Source organism: Juglans regia, chromosome 11, assembly GCF_001411555.2.
Source record: "Juglans regia cultivar Chandler chromosome 11, Walnut 2.0, whole genome shotgun sequence".
Classification (NCBI taxonomy): domain Eukaryota; kingdom Viridiplantae; phylum Streptophyta; class Magnoliopsida; order Fagales; family Juglandaceae; genus Juglans; species Juglans regia.
This window is the reverse complement of record NC_049911.1, coordinates 6161545-6177567: the sequence shown is the minus strand read 5'-3', so window position 1 is coordinate 6177567 and position 16023 is coordinate 6161545. Positions and strand designations below refer to the sequence as shown.

Sequence of the window (16023 nt, the reverse complement as noted above, 5' to 3'; positions counted from 1 at the left end):
CTATATCATTTTTCATTTATATATTCATCTAATTCCTTCTAGATCATGTGCGTATTATTATAGAGTAATGTTATTCATAATTATGAATTATATGAATATCTGTATTTTTTTTAAAATGAGATATATTATTAAAAAAAATTAATATTTTATATACTCACCTTTTCAAAACAAATAATCAAGGCCATAGCAAATCTCATTTCTAGATTATATTTTGTACATCCGAATTAATAAAGTAACATTATAGCATTTCTATTCGGTGCCTTATAACTTATTTTTTCTATAATTTGAGGAAAAGTTTAGGAAATATTCTCAAAACTTCCCTCCATCTCGATCTCAATTTTAGAAAAAAAGTTTAGCGAACAGTAGCTTCTCAAATATAAAGAACTACTATTCATTCTCTAAATCACTTTTATAAATATTTTATTCATTTCAATTAAATTAATTTTTCTTTCAATCATCTACACTTTCTCTCATACTTATATTTGTTATAATTTTAAATAATAATTTTAAAAATAATTTAAATAACTATGAAAATATAACAAAATATTAATTTTAAAAATATGAAAAATTGTTATTTAAAATATTCACCTGAGTAATAATTCAAAATATAAGAAAAAATATTGAGTAGTTAAATTTGTAAATAAAAGTGAGAGAAAAAATAATAAAAAAATGATAGAAGAATATTATTTTAATATAATAGAAAAATGATAAGAAAAAAAATGTAGAAATTTTTTTGAAGATAAATAAAATTTAAAATAATATCTTTTTTAGTTAAAATTTAAGAAAAAATTTAATAAATTGGATGAAAATTCTCTATGGGGGAAGAGATTTGAGAGGGCAAGATGATAATTTGGTCGAGGAGCTGGAGATAATGGGAAACTGTAAACAAGGACACAATAATTGATATTCTGTAGGGAACAGCAGCGGCAGTAGCAGTGCATGCAAGCAGCAAGGCTGTTTATATCTGTACGGCAGTGGAGAGCTTCCCCATAAGATTTTGATGAGAAAGGCCTGCCTTTTTTTACGCATTCAGTTCTGCCTCTTCATTCAAACTTATCGTTCGGAGATGAGGGGGATAATTTTAGATAAAAAATAAAAAAAATATTATTTTTTAATTTTAAAAAATTAAATTATTTATTATATTTTATATGAAAATTTTAAAAAATTATAATGATAAAATGAGATGAGATGAAATACTTTTTAAATATAAACAAGACCTGGAATCGTTTGGATTCAGAAATGAGTTTAGATGGTTTGTAAATAGTAGAATAAAATATTTTTAGAATATTATTTTTTAATATTATTATTGTTTTAAGATTTGAAAAAATTGAATTATTTATTATATTTTATGTGGTAATTTAAAAAAATTATAATGATAAAGATTAGATGAATTAAGGTGGTTTGTGAATTCAAACAAAATCATTTTATAAATTTAAAAGTATTTAAGATATAACCCCACATTGTCTTAATCAAAATAATAATATAATATTTTTATTTATTTTTTTATATTATGTAATTACATTAACTATATGTTAATTAATAATTTAATTTTCACTTAAAGTATTTATTTCTCAACTATTATTTTTTCTCAACTTATTATTTTTAATCTACAAAAAATATGCAAGAACCTTACCTCCTGCTTGTATATTGCAAAAAAATGTACATGTTCCTCCTGCACATGTAAGGAAACTTAGCTCATGCGTGTATATTAATTTTAATAGTTTCTTACTTGTGCAATATATTAATTTTTCATATATAAAAAATGAAATAATTCTGTTGGTTTATATTCTTAGAATAAAATAATTATTTTGAAGATAAACCATATATCTCTAAATTTTTAAAAAAACTTTAATAGTACTGTAATTTATATGTAGAGCTTTCTCATTTTGATTATTTTAAATTTTAATATAGACTATTTTATTGATATTTAGTCAAATTTTAGAAATGCATTGACATTTGGTTAAGTAAATACCAGTGCTTAGCCAAATGCCAGTGCTCTTAGAGCATTGACATTAATTTCATCAAAAGCTTAACTAAACGTAAAATATGACGAATTTTATCAAAAGAGAGTTACATTAAATTAGCAAAAAATATAAGTGAAAAGTTTTGAGCTATAGCAAATAAATGTATTTCTTTAAATTTAAAGGGCTACTGTTCATCCATCAAATCTATTTTGTATTCATTTTTAATCTCCAATTGTCTTTTTTATTCACGTTTAATCTCTAACCGTCTTATAATAATAATGTAAGAATCAAATTAAATTATTAATTAATATATGATTAATGTATTTATAAAATATGAAAAAATATTATTATTAAAAAAATAATATTATATTATTATTTTGATGAATTCAATGGCTAATCCAATGTAGAGTTATGGATAATGAGGATTTAGATATGGGTAGTGATATGCTTACTATCCTATTACTACTCATTTATTATTCAAGTGTATTTCAAGTTTTTTTTTTTATCATTTTTTTAAGTATTTTTTTAATATCCTTAATCATTAAGAAACAATTAAAAAACTATATAACTTTACTAATACTCACTTCTTTAATCATTAAATAAAATAAAAAAATTTTAAAAAATCAAATACAAAAAGAGTAGTAGATGGTTTGTAATAGAATAATAATCCTATCATTATTCTTTAAATATATGAAAAATATGTACTTTGCATCAAAATTTAAAAATGAATTTGATGAGTCTAATACTAGTGCTCTTAGAGCATTAGCATTGGCTTCATTAAAAGCCTAGTTAAATGTAAAATTTGATGAATTTTATTAAAATAGGACTGCATTGGGTTAGTCAAATAGATAAATGTGAAACTTTGAGGTACAGTAAATGTATAGGTTTATTCAAATTTGAAGATCTACTATTCATTCATCAAATCTATTTTTTATTCACTTTTAATCTCTAAATATCTTTTTTATTCACATTTAATCTCCAACCGTCTTGTAATAATAATGTAAGAATAAAATTAAATTATTAATCAACATATAATTATGATTAGTGTAATTATAAAATATGAAAAAAATAATATTATATTATTAGTTTGATGAATTCAATGGCTAATTCAATATGGAGTTATGGTTAGAAAAGTTTTAGATTTATAAAAATTATGTATTTTTCATCAAACTTTATAGATAACTAATACTAATACTATTAATGCCGAACACTGTTTGCACAGTCTACCTCCCCCGTTCCCGCTGCTGCTTCTCTTTCAAATTCGCCATTAATAAGAAAGAGAATAATTATGGTTTTAGAACGAAAAATGCTTTGTTCATAACAAGGGTTTGCCTCCATTTTTGACGATTAGAGTCATTAGAATCACCATTTTGAAAACATATTTTTCTACAAATAATGTGTTAGTGGGATTGTCGAGCTCTAAATAAATAAAAAAATATCACCAATTACCATAAAAAAAAGTTCTTTAACAAATAATATTATGAAGTTAGAAAAAATTTATTTATTATCATCATTTCAATATTTTTTTGTGACATTAAATAATAAATTTATAAGTAAAATATAATAAATAATTTTTAATATAAATTTAATACCACATTATAGGATGATAAAAATATGATAATAAAAAATTGATGAGTAACATCATCTAGTTAGGAAAAAGTTACAAAGTTAACATCTCTAAAAAAATAGTATTCTATTCTCAATTTGGTATGTAAAGCATAGAGCATACAATCCATATCATTGAATAATAATATTTAATTTAAAAGATTTATATTTTAAAACTTATTTTATAAATTAAATAATGATTTATAAAATGTGCTATACACACAAGCTCGATAATATAATTTCTCAACAAAACTTATAAGCTCAAAAATATAATTATCAAATTTGCATCTTAATAGGGTGCCGACCAGCAGTGATCGTGGGCGTTCCTTTTAGATAAAATTTATTTATTTTTAATTTTTTTAAAAAATTATCAATACATTTCTTTAATTAATTTTTTTTAAATTAAATATATAAACAGCCAATATAAAAGGCAAAATGAGGAGATATTACCAAATACGTCGTGGAGTTCACTATTGCTTTAATTGAGTAATTGAAGTCATTGCATCGGTCCCATCGCTTAAAGCAGTTTATGATTACACCTATTTCATTCAAATAATTAACCTATCATACAAATTAGCAGCTTCTTACCCTATTTATTTGTTATTATCCATGAAAGACGACAGAGATGGAAGGTACAAAATATGTCGAATGATAATGATAAGGTTAATATCTTTTTTATTATTTTTAATTTATATTTATTTTTTTATTTTACTTAATAATTAAGAAAATAATTATTAATAAAATTAAATATTTTTTTAATTTTTTCTTAATAATTAAGGATATTAAAAAATATTTAAAATAAAATAATAAGAAAATTAAAAATTTCAAATATATTATAAATAATAAATAAATAATAAAAAAGTAGTAACACTATACTATCCTTTGTTGAAGTTAGCTTTAATAATAATAATAATAATAATAATAAATAATAATTTTTATACTATTTTAGTATTTGGTCGACTGAGTTGGAGAGACGTTTGATACAACACACTACACATGATAGAGTGGGAAGTAATTGTTCTACAATTAATGATTTTTAAATGGTTCCCCTTGCATTATGACATTTATTAGAAAATTCCTTCCTAAATCTTAACCTTTTACAGCAACCAAAGCCAGAGCGGTGAATAAAAGCAAAGAGCTTGCTTCACCAGAAAAGGTACATTGTCTCCCTCCCTCTCTCCCTCTCTCTCTCTCTCTCTCAACCTTTCATTGGTGACTTTTCACAGCTTAGAACTCCTCCAAACCCAACAGCACCAATACCGACAACCCCAAACTGGTAAGTATAAGCGATAAAATTAACACACAAGAAATTCCAATACCATTCCACCTTATTCAGCACGTTCCATGTTCTGTTATTGGTTGGATTTTCTAGAAGTTCTGGCCTGTCTGGATCTGAGATGGGTCTCTGTCTCTTTTTTCATTTTTTTTTTTCTAACTAGGGTTTGTTCTAACTTTCTTGGGTAGATTTGGCAAAATGCCGCCATTTTTAACAGCGAACTAGTCCCTCTCTTAGCCTTTGCTTTTCCCTCACCCAAGCTCCATATATATATATAGCAACCGCCCTTGCCGTTTGTGGTGGGTTCTGCTGATTATATTCTGGTTTATTCGATGCCCTGGAACTAAAAGGACGATTATTGTTACATCTCTCTCTGTTTTTTCGCATATGTTTAAAAGATGAAGATTCTTACCGTAAGGCTCTCTTCTTGTCGATGTAGGTGAAACGAGGAGGGAGAGAGGAAGAAGAAGAAGAGCGAGACGAAGAAGAAGAAGAAGAAGAAGAAGAAGAAGATCAAAGATGGTGAGGGAGAAGATTCAGATCAAGAAGATTGATAACGCCACGGCTAGGCAAGTCACTTTCTCGAAGCGGCGAAGAGGGCTTTTCAAGAAAGCTGAGGAGCTATCTGTGCTTTGTGATGCTGATGTTGCTCTTATTATCTTTTCTTCTACTGGAAAGCTCTTCGAGTACTCCAGCTCAAGGTCTGTTTCTCTTCGTTATAGACACCCTTTCTATTTTATTTCCACTGTAAACTCAAGATATTCAGATCAGTTTGACACTTTAAGCTTGAACACGAATAATAGTTTTAGCTCCATCTGTCCGCTTTAAAGACTTCTTTTTTTTTGCTGAAATTCCTGAAGAAAAAAAAAAGAAGTAAGAAGAGCAGAAGACCCACGTAGATGTAAGTAATAAATCTGCAGAAAAATGGAAAGATATTAAAATATGGGGGTTGTGAACAGCCTGCAACTTGGATGTTGCAGTTGTTGGAATTCTCAATGGCGCGTCGACGTGTGAGAATGCGTAGAATCCAACAATACTTTTGTGATGGAGTGTTTGGACAGACTTTGAAACTATGTATTACAGCAGATATACTGAGTAGACTGCGTGCATATCAGAGTCGTGCTTGATCTTGTGAGATCATATTGCTTTTGCATCGTAATTTTTGCTTGAAACAGTCTAACTTATAAGTTGCGACTTACATGATGGGAATGTTGAGAGGGTTTCGTGAGATGTTTAGCATAGGAAAAAGGGCTTGCTCTTGTTAGCTGCAACTGATATATATGGGAAGTTTTGCGAGGCTTTCACAAAATATTTAGTCTAAAAAAAGAAGTCCAACTATATATATAGCATCCCCCCCACTACTCAAATATAGGGGACTTTCATGATTTTTGTGCCGTCAGGTACATGGCATTTTATACATGCGTGCTGCTTAGTTTAGTTGTTTTCTTTCATGAATTATTGTGTAGCCAGTTTGAATATTAATTAATGTTGTAATTATTATTTGTTTTTGATACGTTTTCATTGAGTCTTGGTTGCAAGTTGGTGGAGAGTATATCTTTCACATCGTTGGCATGATATGATTTGATTTGTAAAAAAAGTTAAATTAAATGGAAATTTTTATGTTGCCCTCCCAAATGTACCACTCAAAATTACCGCTAGTGCATGTGTCTTTTTATAATATTAAAAAATACGCACAAATGCATTAGCGGTAACTTTGAATGGTGCGTTTGGAAGGTCGACATAATAGGAGTGCCCAAATTAAATTCTCTTGCAAATCAAATCTTGTAATGCTAACATTGTGGAAGGTTTCACATTGGCTTATGAACGTAAATTTTCTTGCATCCCTCCTTGAGAAGGGCATGGATGCATATCTTGTTTGACAACGGGATAGAAGGATTTGAGAACTAGAGGAGTAATGTTGTTATGTCACGAAGATATAATGAAACAGGAAAGGCTAAGGCCTTGCTTCTTTTCACAGATGAGATATGATGAGTTGAGATTAAAATTAAAAGTTTAATAAAATATTATTATAATATTTTTTTTAATATTATTTTTGTTTTGAGATTTGAAAAATTTGAATTGTTTATTTTATTTTGTGTGAGAGTTTGAGAAAATTGTAATAATTAGATAAGATGAGTTGAGAGAAGTTGTCAAAACAAACGATGCCTAAATTATCCGTGAGAATATCAATAAATAAGTAAATGCAGGTGATGACTTGAAAAATAATTAGAAGACAGATAGTTAGGGTTGTTTGGATACAAGAAGCCTCTCAATTCATCTCATCTCATTATTATAACTTTTTCAAACGTGGCCACACAAAATACAATAAAATATAATTCAATTTTCTCAAATTTTAAAACAAAAATAATATTAAAAAATAACATTCTAACAATATTTTATTTAACTTTCATCTCATATCATCTCAACTCACTATCCAAGACTCCCCTTAGATCCAGTTTTTTCAAGTAAAAGATTAGTTAGGATCGTATGACTAATCTTATCTAAAATCATCTTCAAATTTGCCAAATGTACTTCAAAGAAATTCTATAGACTGCTAAAATCCTCATCTATGTATGGTCATGGTGAAATTTTTCCTATTACTCCGTGGGGGGTAATTCTAGCAACAAGTGATGATTTAACAGTATAACAATATTTTGCCAAAATGCCGACGGATAATAGATTAAATAAAAATCTGTCCATCAACACTCGCCTGTAATTAACATAAATTGTGATTTATAGATTTATGAAGAAGTAAAATCTTAAAAAAAAACCTAGTGTTTCATATTTCGTGTGTTCTTATAACCCTATCCTCAGACTCTCTTCCTTGTTGCAACGGTGTTGTTGCTGCTGTCAACACCACCCTCCCTTGTCATAGAACCCAAACACGACTATATTATCTGCGACTAGTTTGTAGCTACCTCAATTCTCGCTCTAAACCCTAGAAAATGTGGCCCAAGCATAGATGCTGTGCTATGAAAAACCAAAAACCCTAAGCTTCTCGCCCTACGTCTTCACCCTCACCAAGAACTCAAATCACTAATTCATCACTTGTGACTTCAATGTTGAAATCAACCAACCCTCCAGCCCTAGCTTTTGCAACATGGTTGTTCTTGAACAAGCGCTCTCCACCTCTACACTAAGCCAGAAAGGATTTGAGTAACAAGGTCATGCAATTGAGAGATGTATTGGTTTAGAATTTTAATGGCATTGATATGATTGTTAGATTTTCTAAGGAAAATGGGGATTTGTTTTACATTTGGTTGGATGTGTTTGCTTCCTTTCTTTTTATAAGTTAGTATGGTGGATATTTGGATTATTAGTAATTTGGTGGAGAAAAAACGTAGAATTATCTTGCCAAATCTTATGTTGTTGCATGGTTTGATGTATTGTTTGGTGTCCGAATCTTGTTTTAAGTTTTGTTTAATTCGATAGGAAATGATTAGAAGAAAAGAAAAATGATCGAGTTTTAACCCTCCGCCCGTGGGTTAAATATACTTGATATGCCATCCTTGGTTTGGTGTATTGTTTGGCATACAAATCTTGTTTAATTCCTTAGGAAATGATAACAAGAAAAGAAAATTGATCAACATATAACCCCTCCACCCATGGGTTAAATATACTTGATATGCCCTCCTTCAACGGGTAGATGGGGGCGTAACGTGACATATGACTTGTCCATATATAAGGCGAGTATTAAGGGTGTAAATTCAAATCGGAAAACCGGTTCGGAACCGGTTCTTGGAATGTGAAAACCGGCCGGTTCCGGTTTTTATATTTTTCGGCCCTGACCGGACCGGTTGATAAAAATATATATAAAAAAAATAATAATATTTGTATTATTGTATATATAAGTTTTATACAAAATATCATATATAAATATATATAAGTTTTATATATTATATATAATTATAAATTTTTATGTGAAATTTTTATCTATAATATATATAATTATATATATTCATATATGAAATAATCTTTGATTATAATTTATAAATTATTACATAAAATGTTAATACTAAATCACTAAAAGTTTATATCTAATGCTAATAGTCTAATATAGACTAATGACTATAGTTATACTTATAATTAATACTACAAGTTTTTATTAAAAGTTTATGACTAATACTAATATTAAATATATAGTTTATAACTAACACTAATATATAACTTATAACTATACCAATAGTCTAATATTAATACTATTATATAGTCTAATAGACTTTTTTAGTAAAAGTTAAAACGGATTTTTTTAATAAAAGTATAAAATAGATTTTTTTAAATCAGTTTTTTTTTTAATAAACATTTGTAATGACAAATTGTGAAACTTATATTTAAAAAAAATCGAAAAACCGGATTGGAAACCGGTAAAACCGGAAGTACCGGTTTATGAGGGTAACCGGTGCGTAATTGGTTTTGGAAAATACAAAACCGGTACATACCGGTTCGGTCTTAGATTTTATCTAAAATCGAACCGGTTACACCCCTAGCAATTCTAGATCAAAATTGAAAATTACAAAGGGGCTTCAAATGGCATGAGACATGAAAGAGGTGATAGTTATCTTTGTGGATATCTCTATATAGGAGTCATGAACTTTAAAAGACTGGTGGAATGGCTGGATATTGATAAAGGAAAGGTTGGTTTGTAGGAGTTCAGTGGTTAATATACTAAAGCAGCTTATCATACATATATCTCGATCATTGGTAATTAGAGCTAGCTAGGAGCTACGAATCTTGAACTATTCAGTGGCATGCTATCGTTCAAAGATTGTTGCTGCGCATCTTTCCCTTTTCCTCTTGGCCTTATAAATTTGTTTGTGGTCCAAAGAGCACTCGTGGCATTTCCTCATAGTTCATCCGTACATCCCCATGTTTAGCTAGGTCGATAGTCTGTTGTAGGGCATGGAATGGTTGGTCGTTCACATTTCCTAGACAAACGATACCCAAGTACTATGTGTGTATATATATTATATATATGTATATATATATATATATATGACAGACTTGTTTGCAACGACCTAATTGGACGTGGTGTCACAACTCACCACACTTAGTATATTATAATGCCTTGCTTTTTGGGTAATTAACTATATATTATGGTTCTTGTTTTAGTAATTAAGAGATGTATCCATAATATTATATGTGAAGTATATTATGGATGTTTTAGTGGAACTTATAACCAGTGTACGTAAGAGGATAACTTAACCAATACTATGATTCTTCTCATTCTATTGTGCCGATGTGATATTGTCTATTAACTGATTTATTGACTTTTATTTTTTAAAAGAGTACAGTTATATTCACAAAAGAATTACACAAAAATAATTTTACAAACTGATATGACTTCATCTGATTCGTTAGATCTATTTTATAATAAGTAATTATATAATCTAATGAATCACATCAAGTCACATCAATTTGTGGGATTATTTTTGTGTAATTTCTTTGTGGTTAGAATATTTCCTTTTTTAAAATAACACGTTCAAGGATTGATGGATAACGTCACATTATCATTTTATTATATGAGTTAGATAAGGGTATATAGCATAATGTATAATGTAGTATATATAGCATCATCACATTACATTATATTATATGCTATATAATGTAACTTTTATTGATGTATCCAACCTTTAATTAATTAATCAATTAATATGTGTGTGTAGAGAGAGAGAGAGAGAGAGAGAGAGAGTGTATTCTAACAATTAAGTGACTTTATAATTCTTTACCCTTTTGAAGCATTAAAGAAATACTCGAAAGACATCATTTGCACTCCAAGAACCTGGGGAAACTGGATCAACCATCTCTTGAGTTGCAGGTAAATAGTTGTTTTATTTCTATTTTATGCAAAAAAAAATTTCTTATCATACAAAATAGTTGAGAAAAATAACATTTCTCCAACTATTTTTTTTTCAGATTCCACCCAAATTATCGAATCGTCAAATTGCAATCCAAACTATCAAATTCCCCATTTTGCATCTCAAATTACATTTTCTAGAATATTGTGTAGCTGAGATTTTATAGAATGATAAAAGATAAAACGAAAAAAAAATTTACACCAAAATTTTCCATTAGGTTACACTGGTCACCATGAGGTAGCTTGTATCTTGGTAACCTGGTCTAGCCCACCATAGGTCGATGACCCGTAAGGGCCATGGGTTTCCACTGTCGGTCACCTTTTCTTTTTTTTTTTCATTTCTCTCATTTATTATTCTATTTTTACTTTTTACTCGTAATTAATCTTATATTTGTTAGTTTTGTTGTCTTTATTTTTATGATTGCTTCCTTTTTTATTATTTATTAACTAATTATTAATCTTGCTATGTTCTTTTGTTTTTTAATTATTTTATCCTAACTTAAGGTTACTTATCCGCTACTGGTTTATTTTAGTTTCCGTTTGGATAGTGAGTTGAGATAAAAGTTGAAAGTTGAATAAAATATTATTAGAATATTATTATTGTTTTGAGATTTGAAAATATTTAATTGTTTATTATATTTTGTGTAAGAATTTGATAAAATTGTAATGATGAGATGAGATGAGATGAGATAAACACCTTCACTATTCAAACGTGGCCTTAGTGAACTTGCTTGGGAAAATATATATAAGGTAACCTTATTTGTGAAGGATGCAAATTTAAAAAATGTTGTATTTTGGGTTGCAAATTGATGGTTCCGGTACTATAGGGTTAGGATATGATATAATTTTTTAAAAAACAAATATGTTGAAGTTTGAAAGGGAAAATTAATGAGGTTTTTTCAGATATTTGAAATGTAGTTTCTCTCCTGGTTGAACAAAACTATCCCATGCAACTGAAGATTCTGATCTTTTATTTTTTATATTTTTTTTAAAGCCCTTTGTCTATGGATGTGTTGGGAAATATCCATGAGCTATGCTTCTGAATTCAACGTTGTCGGTTATCCTCCCTCCCAACCCTTTGTTTCTAATATTCACCATCTTCGACCAAAATTCTGAAAAATACATAGTTGGCCCAAAATTGGAGACTAAATAAGTACCTTTAAGTTGCTGTTTTTGTTTTTTTTTTTAAAAAAAAAGAACTGAAATCCTAAAATATTGTACTAAAAGGATAATTAAATGTGTATTTTAGCTAGTAGAGAACAGCAACTACTCCAGATTGAGCAAGGAAATTGCAGAGAAAAGCCATCAACTGAGGTATATATAATATTGTCTTAAAAAACACGACTTGGGAATTACAGTTTGAACATGCATGCATGTTGCTCAGACACTGAATGCCTTGTAAAATAGGCAGATGAGAGGAGAGGAGCTTCAAGGATTAAATATCGAAGAACTGCAGCAGCTGGAGAAGTCACTTGAGGCTGGATTAAGCCGTGTTATCGAAAAAAAGGTGTATAGAGTATTTATTATTTCCTTTTCTTTCACCTTTTAAGTGCATTCAGGGGCTAATTGATTATAGCCTGTATTGGTATCTAATACAAACTCTTTCTGCATCAGGGTGAGAAGATTATGACAGAGATAAGCGACCTTCAAAAAAAGGTTAGAAACTATACGTTTAAATGATTATATATAAGTGAAAAATAGCTAATAATTTTCCAAGTACTTGATCTCATGTCAAGAGATAATCAAAAAATGATAAGTAGAATGTTTACAAATAGCGTAATTAAGGTGTAATTTAGATTATGGCAATTTCTTACTTCTCTTTTCATTCACCCTTGTTGCATCTTTGTTGCAAATTGGAATTTCATGAATCATGCAGGGAATGCAGCTGATGGAAGAGAACGAACGATTACGACTGCAAGTACGTTCTCTCTCTCTCTCTCTCCCCCTCTCTCTCTCTCCCCCCCCCCCTGTTTCTATGGTTGCTACTAATAGAATATGTTTGAGCGAAGGTGGCAGAGATATCTAATGGCCGAAGGCACATTGGTGCCGACTCAGAGAATGTAATTGCTGAAGAAGGTCAGTCATCAGAATCCGTCACAAATGTCTGCAACTCTACCGGTGCCCCTCCTCATGATTACGAGAGCTCCGACACCTCCCTCAAGCTAGGGTAAGTTTTGAACCCACCATAACAAGTTTTGGTTTTGAACTTAGCCTATTCATATTCAGACTTCATCTAGACAGCCTTCTGGAAATTTTGACCAGCTAATTACATTTTCTTTAATCACCAACTATACATTCCCGAGTGTATGCAGAAACGAGAAATTATATTCATCGTCTTTTAATCTGGTATCTTTTCATCGTACTAAATGATTGAAAAACTAACCGTTATCTTTTACAATCATATGATTCTTCATCAAGAAATGACGAAAAGATTAAAAGGACGACAAATATTATTTTCACGTGCTACATATTTCCAACAAGATTGATAGCTAGAGTTTGGTTGTGAACCTGACCACACTTGTTAGGAAATCATTTTGATTTCGAAAATGCTTTTCACCTGCATGCTCTCTATAAATAAATAAATAAATATTTTCCTTCCCCCACATACTCATTCTTCAATATGGATTCGTTCTTCATGTTGCAGGCTACCTTATGCTGGGTGAATGGGAAGTATTCTCGGATCAGGAGCTAATTAATTAAAGGAAAACAAAAATATCTCATGTATAGTTTGGGTCCATTTGAGATGTACTATTAATGGAATGTGAACTTGACTCATGCTGTGTTAGAGCCTAGCTAGCTAGAGGTACTTTGAATTTAAGTACCCTTTTTTAGTTGTTAGTCATGTTTTCTTATTAAAGCTTTAATATTGACTACATGGAATAGCCCCTCCCTAGCTTCTATTCCTTTCCTTGTCTTTTAATTTGGATTGCATATGGGTCCTCTCCTTCTGAAGGTTCGGGTGCTTATGCTTTGTCTTTGACAATGCTGGTTGTCTCTTAGACCTTGAGTCTGAAGATGTTTGGTGAAATGACAGAAGACACTACTTGATGTTGGGAATCTTTGAAGTTGACGGATGAAGAGCAAGAGCAAATTGTACTTTCGGAGGATGTAGTGTTCACAAATATAAGAGGCAAACATTGCCTTCTTTCTATAATTTTTAATGATAGAGCAGCAAATAGAGAAGCTTTTAAGACGACTATGGCCAAAGATTGGAACGCTGAGGGTTGGACCATCTTCAAGGAATTTGGTCTGAACAAATTTCTTTTGGAGTTTCAACTATACTCGGGCAAGAACGAGTTTGAAAGAGGTTTATCTGTTACTGAGGTGTAGTTCAAAGTAGAGCCATTTTGGATTCAAATTCACAATTTATTTACCTTTTGTAGGTATGATCAGGGAGATGGGTGTCAAAATTGGTTTTGCAGTGGTTAAGGTTCTTGATGTGCAGGTTGACAATGAAATGTATGGCTAGAGAAGCTTTTTAAGAACAAGAGTAGAAATTAATGTCACTAAGCCTCTGGCTCGAGTTCGTATCCTAAAGATTGGAGGCAAATAATGTTGGCTCACTTTCAAGTACGAGAGGCTTTCAAATTTTTGTTTTAAATGTGGTTTATTGAAGCATGACAATGGAAAGTGTTCAGAGCTGAATCGAGTTACTCAGTCTCAAGAGCAGTATGACCAATGGTTACGTGCAATTTCTTTTCCTCATATTTTGGCTTTGAAAAAATATGGTAGTTCCTTGGAGTTGACCCATCATGGCTCCCCTCGTCGATGGAATTCTGAGGAGGGTTGCAGCAGTCCTAGTTTTGAAAAGTCTTCATCTCCTGCGGAAAATGAGGCATCTATTATGGGGCAAACAAGTATCAATGGTGATGACACTAATCAACCTCATCATAAAGGAGAGACTAATAAAGAAAGGGAGGATGATTCAGTTGACTACAATCTTACCATTAACGAGGATCTCGAGAGGTGTATTTTCGCTATCAATACTTCTCAAGATCCTGGAAGACTTGCTATGGAAATTGAGGAGATCCCCACTAACTACGTTCCTAATACCAACTTGGTAAGTCTTCAATCCTTTGGTATTCCCTTTAACGTGGATGATAATTTTGTGAAAATTGATAATATCCCACTAAATGAACTCCTAAATTCAAAGAAGACTGCTTTTGCTCACACTTATGTCATGCATAATGAGTTGTCTAATTCTACTTCTGTTAAGAATTTGAATGGTAATACGTGGAATAAGAGAGCAAGAGAGGAATCTATTGCCCTTACAGATGTGACCAATAGATTTAGAGATCCTCATATATTGACGCACATTAAAAGACCTGTTAATGATGTGGAGAATCCAAGTATCAATAATGTCATTAGGAAATTAAAGAACAAGCTCAAACCTGGAAGAAGCCAGCCTCAAGCCATATTGGTGGAGACTGCTGAGCAGCCTCACTAATAGTTATGAATTGTTTGATTTGGAACTGCCGAGGGTTTGAGAATCCTCGGATAGTTTAAGGAGCTTCACTTTTTGGTGAAAATAAAGTCTCCCAACTTGATTTTTCTTGTAGAGACCAAGTGTGGTTGTGATAGAATAGAGGAGTAAAATTGGGTTTTGATTTCTTTTTTAGTATGGACTGTAGATGAAGAAGTGGGGGGTTGGCTTTCATGTGGAGATCTGCCGTTAATGTTGAAGTGGTGACATACACAAATCGGCATGTTTCTGCCATGCTTAAGCTTTCATCAGATGGGCCCCAATGGCAGATTACTAATTTTTATGACCATCACAAGACATTTAAGAGATCTAAGAGCTGGAACTTGCTTAAAGTCCTCAACCCTGTTGTGAATATCCATTGGCTTTGTTTTGGTGATTTCAACGAAATTACTTGCTAAAGGGAGAAGTTTGGGGCTTCCAGTTAGCCTTACAGGCATATAGAACTTTTCAGAGATACATTGGCCCATTGTGACCTTAATGACCTTGGATGTAGTGGAGATAAATTTACATGAGTTAACAACAGAGAGGGGAGACATTTCACAAAGGAAAGACTTGAGAGGACCTTTGGAAATATGGCATGGCTTAATATGTTTGAAGATCATTTAGTGTTGCATTTATCTGTCAATCAATCAGACCATATGCCTATTTTCATTCAGATAATGGACCAGGTACCAATACAGAAGAAAGAGAGGGCCTTTAGGTATGAATCAAACTGGAGTAACCAGAAGGAGTGTGAGGGCTTAATTAAAAATGCATGGAAAAACACAAGAAGTAAGCCTCATTCCTTACAAAGGGCTTTACAAGGCTTACACAATTGCCAAGAGGATCTGAAGTTTTGGAG

At 30.8% G+C, this 16023-nt stretch overlaps 1 protein-coding gene across 2 annotated transcripts; it reads left to right on the top strand.

Annotated features, from left to right (window-relative positions):
• The first annotated feature begins 4717 nt into the window (after positions 1–4717).
• Positions 4718–13579, top strand: LOC108980328 (MADS-box protein JOINTLESS). 2 transcript variants are annotated; one of them, XM_018951206.2, is made up of 9 exons: positions 4718–4845; positions 5285–5546; positions 10582–10660; positions 11949–12013; positions 12107–12206; positions 12314–12355; positions 12576–12617; positions 12709–12866; positions 13344–13579. In XM_018951206.2, exons 2-9 carry the CDS (start codon positions 5365–5367, stop codon positions 13360–13362), a joined length of 687 nt encoding a protein of 228 aa, XP_018806751.1. In that variant the 5' UTR covers positions 4718–4845; positions 5285–5364; the 3' UTR covers positions 13363–13579. The 2 variants fall into 2 exon arrangements, with proteins under 2 accessions (XP_018806751.1, XP_035538670.1); XM_035682777.1 differs by lacking the exon at positions 4718–4845 and adding an exon at positions 4943–5144.
• The last annotated feature ends 2444 nt before the right edge of the window (positions 13580–16023 follow it).

What these genes read in the sequence shown, in the direction of transcription:
- LOC108980328 (XM_018951206.2), top strand. Translation starts at nt 5,365, where the DNA reads ATGGTGAGGGAGAAGATTCAGATCAAGAAGATTGATAACGCCACGGCT. An exon ending in GCCGTGTTATCGAAAAAAAG is followed by an intron (nt 12,207 to 12,313) that starts GTGTATAGAGTA and finishes TTTCTGCATCAG; the next exon opens with GGTGAGAAGATTATGACAGA. An exon ending in TAAGCGACCTTCAAAAAAAG is followed by an intron (nt 12,356 to 12,575) that starts GTTAGAAACTAT and finishes TGAATCATGCAG; the next exon opens with GGAATGCAGCTGATGGAAGA.